General features: G+C 47.9%; 1 protein-coding gene across 2 annotated transcripts in view; it reads right to left on the reverse strand.

The window, feature by feature from the left end:
* Positions 1-12,039, reverse strand: part of svila (supervillin a) — a 351,300-nt gene that overhangs the window by 203,578 nt on the left and 135,683 nt on the right. For both annotated transcript variants that reach the window (XM_078425640.1, XM_078425650.1), the window contains one exon: positions 500-563. Coding sequence is in view for 1 of the 2 variants with exons in the window: in XM_078425650.1 (XP_078281776.1) it covers positions 500-563 (64 nt within the window). In the remaining variant the exon portion in view is untranslated. The remainder of the gene's footprint in view (positions 1-499; positions 564-12,039) is intronic.

Genomic DNA, 12,039 nt, shown 5'->3' on the forward strand with positions numbered 1-12,039 from the left:
TTTATTCTTAAACTGTGGCCCCTGGTTCTGGACTCCCCCAACATTGGGAACATGTTTCCTGCCTCTAACGTGTCCAACCCCTTAATAATCTTATATGTTTCGACAAGATCCCCTCTCATCCTTCTAAATTCCAGTGTAAACAAGCCTAGTCGATCCAGTCTTTCAACATATGACAGTCCCGCCATTCCGGGAATTAACCTAGTAAACCTACGCTGCACGCCCTGTGTGTGTGTAGGATATTGTTAGTGTGCGGGGATCGCTGCCGGCATGGACTCGATGGGCCGAAGGGCTTGTTTCCGCGCTGCATCTCCACACCAAACTAAAAAAGCGGATGGACAAAGCAAGAAGTGGAAGAAATGGGTTGGGGGGTGGGTGGAACAAGAAAGAGGGGGAAAGAAAGGATGACATTGCCCAATGTTGGAGATTGCAATGTGCACACCGTCAATTTAGTATTATGCTACAAGAATCAGATTCTTACAAAGAAATGTAAATATTGTACCTTCGGGTCCTTTTCTGAAATATTATTCCTCTTCCAAGTCCACCAGGATGTTCTGTCACCAGTTCTGAAACAAATAAAAATGTGGCTATTGTCTGTCTCCACCTTGTTCCCTTATCACCCCCACCTCCACCCCCTCCCTATTCCATCCAACACCACCATGCATTTTAGTTTAGTTTAGAGATACAGCGCGGAAACAGGCCCTTCGGCCCACCGAGTCCGCACCGACCAGCGATCCCCGCACACTAACACTATCCTACACACACTAAGGACAATTTACAATTACACCAAGCCAATTCGCCTACATACCTGTTTGTCTTTGGAGTGTGGGAGGAAACCGAAGATCTCGGGGGGGGGGGGGGGGGACCCCAGCCGGTCACAAGGAGAACGTACAAGCTCCCTACAGACGGTACCCGTAGTCAGGATGGAACCCGGGTCTCTGGCGCTGCAAGCGCTGTAAGGCAGCAACGCTACCACTGTGCCACTGTGCCGCTTAAATGTATTTAGACGTATTTAAACGTGCCGCCGAAACGTAATTCTAAACGTATTTAGAAACAGCATTTTTAGCAATGCTAACTATGAAATTAGCAGATTGTAGTAAAAATATATATGGTTCAAGGAAGATCCCACTTCTTGCCAATTAAGCCCAACTGTGACTTTAGTTCCATCAATGTACTTTAGATTAGTGCAGGTGTCCGAGGGTAAGGGGAGAAGGCAGGGGAATGGGGCTAGGAGGGAGAGATAGATCAGCCATGATTGAATGGCGGAGTAGACTTGATGGGCCGAATGGCCCAGTTCTGCTCCTCTGACTTATGACCTTATGATGTGGTGGTTGACCCTGAGCAGCCTCTTCAGCATAGGAGAAACTACAGCAGGACAAAATGATATTGGTTCGTTCCCATTCTAGTCAAGTCAAGTCAAGTCAATTTATTTGTATAGCACATTTAAAAACAACCCACGTTGACCAAAGTGCTGCACATCTGATTAGGAAAAAAAAGAAACATACAGTGGCAGGCAGCCAAACACAACGGCGCGGCCATCTTGAACAGAATGTTAATTCAATCACCCACAGTCCAACAACAAAAGCATTAAATAAGCATCAAAATTACACCCCCAAAAAAACCCCCATACTCTAGGAATGAGTATCCATATTCTGGTCTGAAGAAGGGTCTCGACCCAAAACGTCACCTATTCCTTTTCTCTAGCGATGCTGTCTGACCCATTGAGTCACTCTAAGTTAGCTTTTTGTGTCTGTCTCTTGGTGGTACATTACTTCGCGATGCCATATATTTATGAGTACTATATGTGTTCATAAGGTCATAAGTAATAGGAGCAAAATTAGGCCATTCGTGTCATCAGGTCTAACCCACCATTCAATCATGGCAAACGTCGCCCATTCCTTCTCTCCTGAGATGCTGCCTGACCTGCTGAGTTACTCCAGCATTTTGTGAATAAATACCTTCGATTTGTATCAGCATCTGCAGCTATTTTCTTACACTTCTTATTCAATCATGGCTGATCTATCTTCCCTCCCGAACCCCATTCTCCTGCCTTCTCCCCTTAAACCTTGACACCCGCACTAATCAAGAATCCATCTATCTCTGCCTTAAAAATATACATTGATTTGGCCTCCACAGCCTTCTGTGGCAAAGAATTCCACAGATTCACCACAAGAAATTCCTTCTCATCTCCTTCCTACAATAACGTTGTTTAATTCTGAGCCCATGACCTCTAGACTCTCCCACTAGTGGAAGACTAACTCACTGGGGACCTCTTAGATCCCAGTCAATATTTAGCATTCAATTAATGTCTAAAATTGATAATCAACTTAATAATTATGAGAGTGAACAAGTTTTGCCGCGGGGGTAATCGAGTGTATTGTAGATAAAGTTGACAATATTTTAATCTGATAACTCATAGAGTCATAGAGTGATACAGTGTGGAAACAGGCCCTTCATAGAGTCATAGAGTGATACAGTGTGGAAACAGGCCCTTCATAGAGTCATAGAGTGTTACAGTGTGGAAACAGGCCCTTCGGCCCAACTCGCCCACACCGGCCAACAATGTCCCAGCTACACTAGTCCCACTTGCCCGCGTTTGGTCCATATCCCTCCAAACCTGTCCTATCCATGTACCTGTCCAACTGTTTCTTAAACGGTGGGACAGTCCCAGCCTCAACTACCTCCTCTGGCAGCTTGTTCCATACACCCACCACCCTATGTGTGGAATAAGTTACCCCTCGGATTCCTATTAAATGTTTTCCCCTTCTCCTTGAACCTTTGTCCTCTGGCCCTCGATTCCCCTACTCTGGGTAAAAGACTGTGCATCTAACTGTTTGATTGTTGTTTGCAAACTGCCAATGGCAGTCTTGATTTTGTTACTTCTCCGTATTTGTGTTTGTTTGAATAAAAGCTCTTTGTATTTAATAAAAAGGGGATTAGCAGGCTGGGCCGGGACATTCACAACCCTCCTAACTCTCTCTCCTCCTGTTTCTCCCTCCTAACCCCATTCTTCCGCCTTCTCCCCATAACCCCTGCCACCCGTACTAATCAAGAATCTATCTCTGCCTTAAAAATATCCATTGGCTGCCCCCACCGCCTCCTGTGGCAAAGAATTCCGCAGATTCACCACCCTCTGACTAAAGAAATTCCTCCTCATCTCCTTTTTTAAAGGAACGTCCTTTAATTCTGAGGCTGTGCCCTCTGGTCCTCGACTCTCCCACTAGTGGAAACATCCTCTCCACATCCACTCTATCCAGGCCTTTCACTATTTGGTAAGTTTCAACGAGGTCCCCCCCCTCATTCTTCTAAACTCCAGCGAGTACAGGCCCAGTGCAGACAAACGCTCGGCATAGGTTAACCCACTCATTCCTGGGATCATTCTTGTAAACCTCCTCTGGACCCTCTCCAGAGCCAGCACATCCTTCCTCAGATATGGGGCCCAGAATTGCTCGCATTACTCCAAATGCGGCCTGACCAGCGCCTTATAGAGCCCCAGCATCACATCCCCGTTTGTTGTATTCGAGCCGTCTCGAAGCTTCATTGGTTTAAATTTAATGCAAGTTACCTACACAACCATTATTATTGAGCAAAAAAAACGACTGTAAATACCATAAATAATACTTCATAATTTAAGCACAAATAAATTGGTGGAATCTACCGTGTGCCGACTGATTGTTTTACGGCACATTATTAAAGCATATTCGCATTCCCTCTCTCCTGAGATGCTGCCTGACCTGCTGAGTTACTCCAGCATTTTGTGAAATAAATACCTTCGATTTGTACCAGCATCTGCAGTTATTTTCTTACACAAAGCATATTCGCAAATCATCTCACTCCTGAGTTCTCAAGAGGTATTAACCAAGAGGCTTGACGTTGTGCATTTTGTCTTTCAAAAAGGAGCACAACGTTAATTGTTTTTTATTATGTTACCAAGTGGGACTAAATGAACGATGGAAGTGTTGACACAAATTGACCTTTCTTAAAATCAGAGAGCGGTCGGAGAGAAGGGTGTTGCTGTTGAGGCACAGCATTTACTGCCCGTCCCTGTGTGTTTTCAGAAAGAGGAGGTTGGAGCCACTGTTTTGAACTGCTGCAGTCTTTGTGGACTATAGTTTGACAAGCAAGTCAACTCTGTGGTAAAAGCCAGCTTCTTCCAGCTTCGTACCATAGCTAAAATCAAACCATTCCTCCAATTTGACAACATTGAAAAAATCATCCACGCATTCATTTCCTCCCGCCTAGACTACTGCAACTCCCTATACACTGGGATCAGCCAATCATCCCTGTCCCGCCTGCAATTGGTCCAAAACGCCGCAGCGAGACTCCTGACGGGTACCCGTAAAAGGGACCACATCACCCCGATTCTGGCCTCTCTCCACTGGCTCCCAGTACAGTACAGAATCAACTTCAAGCTCCTCCTATTCACATACAAAGCCCTAAACGGGCTTGCCCCCCCACCCCCATATCAAAAATCTTCTAACCCACCACTCTATCTCCAGGTCCCTCAGGTCGGCCGACTTGGGGCTACTCACTATCCCGCGGTCTAGGCTTAAGCTCAGGGGTGACCGCGCTTTTGCGGTTGCAGCTCCTAGACTGTGGAACAGCATCCCTCTCCCCATCAGAACTGCCCCCTCCATCGACTCCTTTAAGTCCAGGCTCAAAACCTATTTCTACTCCCCAGCGTTTGAGGCCCTCTGAGGGGGCGCTGTGAACTGTTTATGTATGTGCTGTTATGTTTGTGTGCCATTGTATGTTCGTTTCTTAGTACCTGAACTGATGTACAGCACTTTGGTCAACGTGGGTTGTGTTTAAAAGTGCTATACAAATAAAATTGACTTGACTTGACTATGTCCCTCCAACAGTATATTTGGGTGCATCATTCCGGCACATGGACTGTGATAGCAAGGAACTGCAAAACAATTCTCAGTCTGGAAGACGGGTGATCTCGTGGATGTTCGGCCCATCAAGAGTGTTCTGGCTTAAAGGGGAGCAAGTCAGGTGTCCTTGTGGTCTCTCTCTATTTTCCAGTGCTCCTGCCCTTCGCGTTTTCCACACAGCTGCCCTTTGACCCGTGGTCGCCTCATGGCCTGGTTCAGCAACTTGAACGCCCAGGAGCGAAGACGACTGCAAAAAGTTGTGAACGCCACCCAGTCCATCGCGGGCTCTGACCTCCCCACCATCGAAGGGATTTACCGGAGTCGCTGCCTCAAAAAGGCAGGCAGCATCATCAGAGACCCACACCACCCTGGCCACACACTCACTGACCCACACCACCCTGGCCACACACTCACTGACCCACACCACCCTGGCCACACACTCACTGACCCACACCACCCTGGCCACACTCTCACTGACCCACACCACCCTGGCCACACACTCACTGACTCACACCACCCTGGCCACACACTCACTGACTCACACCACCCTGGCCACACTCTCACTGACCCACACCACCCTGGCCACACACTCACTGACCCACACCACCCTGGCCACAAACTCACTGACCCACACCACCCTGGCCACAAACTCACTGACCCACACCACCCTGGCCACACTCTCACTGACCCACACCACCTGGCCACACACTCACTGACTCACACCACCCTGGCCACACACTCACTGACCCACACCACCCTGGCCACACACTCACTGACCCACACCACCCTGGCCACACACTCACTGACCCACACCACCCTGGCCACACACTCACTGACCCACACCACCCTGGCCACACTCTCACTGACCCACACCACCCTGGCCACACTCTCACTGACCCACACCACCCTGGCCACACACTCACTGACCCACACCACCCTGGCCACACACTCACTGACCCACACCACCCTGGCCACACACTCACTGACCCACACCACCCTGGCCACACACTCACTGACCCACACCACCCTGGCCACACTCTCACTGACCCACACCACCCTGGCCACACTCTCACTGACCCACACCACCCTGGCCACACACTCACTGACCCACACCACCCTGGCCACACACTCACTGACCCACACCACCCTGGCCACACACTCACTGACCCACACCACCCTGGCCACACTCTCACTGACCCACACCACCCTGGCCACACACTCACTGACCCACACCACCCTGGCCACACACTCACTGACCCACACCACCCTGGCCACACTCTCACTTCACCCCTGCCATCGGGAAGAAGGTACAGGAGCCTGAAACCTGTAACGTCCAGGTTCAGCAACAGCTTCTTCCCCACAACCATCAGGCTATTAAACACTACAACCTCAAATAACCTCTGAACTACATAGACGAGGGTTTTGTTTTTTGTCTATTTGCACTGTTATTTTATGTTTTTTACGTGTGTGTGTGCATGTACCATGCTTACATATTACGTTACGCCGCTGCAAGTAAGAATTTCATTGTTCTATCTGGGACATCTAAGTACTAAAACTCTCGTTTGTTTGTTTATTTGTGATCGAACTACAGCCAAAACGGTACACGATAGCTTGACAATTTTAGGCCCACCTTACTCACCGTCATCACTTTAGTGGTAAAGCAAGTAGTTTTATTGAAATCGGTGTTATATTTTTAAAGTTATTCACATTTTAAAGTTTAAATCTATCACCGAGGGAGGGAGGGGGGAGGGAGGTGGGAGGGGGAGGAAGGTGGATAAGGGGGGGTTGAGGGGGATGGAGAGGGGGAAGGGGAAGTGGGGAGGGGAGGGGGAAGGGAGAGAGGGGGGGGGAGGGGCGGGTAGGAGAGGGTGCTGCACCAATGCAGGAGTGGTTTGGGCCCAACGGGTCCACTTGGTCTAGTAGGACAATAAAAGACTCTCGACTCTTATTGCTATTTACTCCACCAAAAAGGGAGCTTTATAAAAGTCAGTCAACCTACTTGAGCTTAAAGGGAGCAAGTGGATGGAAGCATTTCCATCAGCTTGCTTCCTTAGCACCTCGAGGTGGTAGAGATTGAGAATTGGGAAATGTTGCTAAACAAAGGTGCCAGGTGATCTTTTGACCGCACTTTATAGTCAATACATTGGGAAATCATGCCAATCACATATTACAATCGCTCCGCACTCTTCCATCAGAACCCCTGCGACATTTCATTACTCTCACGGAACGTTATTCCCTTCTCATGCATCTGCAGGTGCTCCCCGACTAACGATGCTTCGACGTACGATATTTCAACTTAATAACAGTGCAAACGCTGGGCTACGACAGCGACCCGCAGCTCGCTTCCGGCCACGTGATCAGGTGTACCCGAATGCATTTGGGCGCACGAACTTTTCGGTTTCCGATGTCGTTTTTCGGAACATAACCCCGTTGTGAGTACACCGTGGATGGCTCGACTGTAACCATGCGTTGTCTTTCCGCTGACAGGACAGCACGCACCACAAGCTTTTCACTGTACCTCGGTACACGTGACAGTAAACTAAACTGAACGTAACTCTACGGGATCCAAGCCTTCGTTAACAAATATCCAAAAGAAATAGTGGTTTATATTCCATCACCTGGAGGAAAGCAAATTGCTGGATCCTTAAAGAGTCTGAAAATAAACCCGTTATTACTACATTTTGCATTCTCTCCATTGTTTAGACAGAGCTAACTCTGTCCAGTGCCATAGTGAGGCCCACCGGAAATTGGAGGAACAGCACCTCATATTTCGCCTGGGCAGCTTGCAGCCCAGCTGTATGAACATTGACTTCTCCAACTTTAGATAGTTCCTCCGTCCCTCTCTTCCCCTCCCCCAGCCCAGTGGTATGAACATCGACTTCTCTAACTCAACCCAAAGCTCCATTACCAGTTCAGCACCAAAATTGCCACATCCCATCCAGTCACTAAAGGCCCTGTCCCACTTAGGCGATTTTAAGGCGACTGCCGGTGACTAGGCTGTCGCCGACAGTTCGCCGGGGTGTCGCGGGCATGATCGTGAGGAGTCTTCAAAGAATCGTAGTGGATCTCGGCGCTTCGCCGAAATCTTTTCCAGGTAGAAATTTCTCGGTGACAGCTGGCTTGTCGCCAGGTATCGTTGCTTATTGCGGGCGCTGTCGCATGCTGTCCCCAGGTTTGCTGGGTTGTCGCAGATGCATTTAGAAGCACGTAATATTAAATTAAGTAAAGTCATTGGAAGATACCATAAAATACTTGTGTTTAACCGATTTATTTACCGTCAGGACATTTGACAGGCAGATTGGAGGCGACAGTTTGACGGTCAGGTAAGAGTGGGAATTTTTGCGATGTTTATGGTCATCAACGATTACTTTTAAAGTAGGCTCCCAACCCAGATATGCAACCCAGAAACCAGATATATATCTCCCGTACATTTTCAAAGAATGCCCACACTCTGCACAAAAATCCATTTAACCACGTTTAAAATTAAATTTCTTAATACTGCTATTAGTAAACTGGAAGTCAATCCAGTTTATGCCTTATTACCGTGAAGCTTGGTTTCCAAATAACCCGGGCTAGATGTTATAGTTCAAAACTCTCAAGTAATTACAGACTTGTCAGTGATTTCAGCGAAAATTAGGACGCCGGAGAAGCATCGATAAGCGTGGGAATTTCACAATGTTTCCAAAGACGATGTAGTCTCTTAGCCAGGGGCATTGGCGTGGTCATTGTCGCGGGTAAAAGAAAATTTCGGCGATCTGCTACGACTTTGACAGTCGCCTAAAAAAATCGCCTAAGTGGGACAGGCCCTTTATGGTGGAGGACAACCAAGAAGCTAACAGGAGTAGGTGGGTCCAAGAACAAGCCCAGTCTCAACATAAGTGGAGCGTAGTGCAAGTGTAAAAGTCAGGGCAGCATCGCTTGGAGGAATAGAATGCATAAACAAGGTCGTGCGCTGTACTTTTACTAAAGATTGGCCAGGCCTCAGATGGCACATCCTGTTCAATACTGGGCATGCACTTTACAAGAGGGTATTCTGAGGGATAAGACAAACATGCATTTAGTCAAGTCAAGTCAAGCCAATTTTATTTGAATAGCACGTTTAAAAACAACCCACGTTGACCAAAGTGCTGTACATCAGTTCAGGTACTAAGAAACGAACATACAATGGCACACAAACATAACAGCACATACATAAACAGTTGACAGCGCCCCCTCAGTGAGCCTCAAACGCTAGGGAGTAGGAACAGGTTTTGAGCCTGGACTTAAAGGAGTCGATGGAGGGGGCAGTTCTGATGGGGAGAGGGATGCTGTTCCATAGTCTAGGAGCTGCAACCGCAAAAGCGCGGTCACCCCTGAGCTTAAGCCTAGACCGCGGGATAGTCAGTAGCCCCAAGTCGGCCGACCTGAGGGACCTGGAGATAGAGTGGTGGGTTAGAAGATTTTTGATATGGGGGGGGCTTAGTATGTGAATAGGAGGAGCTTGAAGTTGATTCTGTACTGTACTGGGAGCCAGTGGAGAGAGGCCAGAATCGGGGTGATGTGGTCCCTTTTACGGGCACCCGTCAGGTTGATTAGGGAGAGTCCGCGGGGTTTTGGATGGGGGAGATAATGTCTCACGAATCTGATATAATTTTTTGAAGATGCGGCCAATAAGGTTGATGAGGGCAGAGATGTAGACATCCATTGTCCATATGGATTTCCGCGTGGTAGGCTTGATCGCCTGGGATCCAGGGGCAGCTACTGACTGGATAGAAAGTTAGCTTCACGCAGAAGGTGATGGACGATGGTTGTTTTTGGACTGGAGGCCTGTGGTTTGATGTAGGAGCCATGTGTGTTTATTAGCTGTCCTAGCATATTATATCATTTTGGATCTTGCTGTATTATTTTTGGACACTCAGGGAGTTGTCGTGAGATGGATGCATGTATGGGCCGGGAGGAGCCAGATTTATGAGTATAATTGGGAATGCAGAGACGTGATGTGTCGGACACGAGCGGAGCCATGGCTAGATACGATTCTTACCAAATCTAAGACGGAAGAAATTCTAATCTGTTTGTATTACTACTTCAATAAACGACTAATTCAACTGAAACGTCGTGAAGATTTCTCTGCTGTTGTTTGCGTCAAGAACGATCATTCCACTCCTCCATGAAGCGGTGACCAGAGGAGACGGTTCGACGGGAAGGATCGAAGTTACCAGTAAACTAGCGGCGTGTCTCAAATTAGGGTGCTGGCCGCAATGCTGTTTGTGGTTTACATCCAAAATTTGGTTGAGAATGTACAAGGCATGATTAGAAAGTTTGAAGATGACACTAAAGTGGGCGGTGTATAGCAAAGATGGTTATCAAAGTTTATCGCAGGATCTTGATCAGTTGGGCAAGTGCGCAGAGGAATGGCTCATGGAGGTTAATGCGGATAAATGCGAGGTGTTGCATTTTGGGAAGTCTAACAGCGCATGGCAGGGCTCTGGGGAGTGTAGTGGAGCAGAGGGATCGGGGAGTGCAGGTACGCAGTTCCCTGAAAGTGGAGTCACAGGTAGATAGGGTGGCCAAGATGGCTTTCGGCACATTGGCCTTCATCAGTCACGGTATTGAGTATGGAGGTTGGGATGTCATGTTACAGCTGTGCAAGGTGTTGGGAAGGCCACAGTCAGAGTATTGTGTTCATCTTTGATCACCCTGCTATAGGAAAGAGGTTGTTAAGCTGGAAAAGTGCAGAGAAGATTTACGAGGATGTTGCCAGGACTCGAGGGCCTGAGCTATAGGGAGAGGTTGGGAAGGCTAGGGCTGTGGAGAGAGTGTCCAGCTTCAAGTTTCTGGGCACTCACATTTCGGAGGATCTCACATGGTCCACTAACACTGCTGCGCTGGTCAAGAAGGCACAGCAACGACTGTTCTGCCTGAGAACACTGAAAAAGTCCGGTCTACCCCAACAGCTGCTGACGACCTTCTACCGCTGCACCATAGAGAGCATCCTAACACATGGCATCCCTGTGTGGTATCTCAGCTGCACGGAGGGAGAAAGGAGAGCTCTTCAGCGGGTCGTCCATAGAGCTCAGAGGACCATCGGAACACAGCTACCAGCCTTGGAGGGCATCTACAACACACGACGCCTCAGAAAAGCCACCAGCATCCACAAAGACTCTTCACACCCCTGCAACAGTCTGTTCGAACTTCTACCATCGGGCAGACGATACAAGGCCTTCTGCGCCCGCACCTCCAGACTCAGGAACAGCTTCATCCCCAGGGCCATAGCTGCTATGAACCGGTCCTGCTGAGCCGGATGGTCACATCGCACAGTGATCCGGCACAGATCTACTTGCACTTTATTCTGTTTTAAATCTGTTTCTAATTTTGTTTCACTGGGTTGTATAAATTAATACTGACTAGCTAATTAAATTATTGCATCGTATGGGAGGCGCATTCCCAATCTCGTTGTACCCCTGTACAATGACAATAAAGATATATTGTATTGTATTGTATTGTATTGGAGCGTAAGAGGATGAGGTGATCTTATAGAGGTGTATAAAATCATGAGAATAGACGGGATAGATGCACAGTCTTTTACCCCGAGCAGGAAAGATCGAGAACCAGATGACATAGCTTTAAGGTGAAATGGGGAAGGATTTAATAATAAGATTCTGAGGGGTAACTTTTCCACACAGAGGGTGGTGGGTACATGGAATGAGCTGCCAGAGAAGGTATTTGAGGCTGAAACTATAACACCAATTAAAAGACATTTGGATAGGTATATGGATCAGAAAGATTTGAGAGGAATAGATCGGGTAGATGCACAGGTCTCTTGCCCAGGGTAGGGGAATCGAGGACCAGAGGACATAGGTTCAAAGTGAAGGGGAAAAGATTTAATATCATATATCATATCATATATATACAGCCGGAAACAGGCCTTTTCGGCCCTCCAAGTCCGTGCCGCCCAGCGATCCCCGTACATTAACACTATCCTACACCCACTAGGGACAATTTTTACATTTACCCAGCCAATTAACCTACATACCTCAATAGGAATCTAAGGGGTAAATTTTTCACACAGAGGGTGGTGGGTGTATGGAACAAGCTGCCAGAGGAGGTAGTTGTGGCTGGGACTATCCCATCGTTTAAGAAACAGTTAGACAGGTACATGGATAGGACAGGTTTGGAGAGATATGGA

The sequence above is a fragment of the Rhinoraja longicauda genome, chromosome 2 (assembly GCF_053455715.1).
Source record: "Rhinoraja longicauda isolate Sanriku21f chromosome 2, sRhiLon1.1, whole genome shotgun sequence".
Classification (NCBI taxonomy): domain Eukaryota; kingdom Metazoa; phylum Chordata; class Chondrichthyes; order Rajiformes; family Arhynchobatidae; genus Rhinoraja; species Rhinoraja longicauda.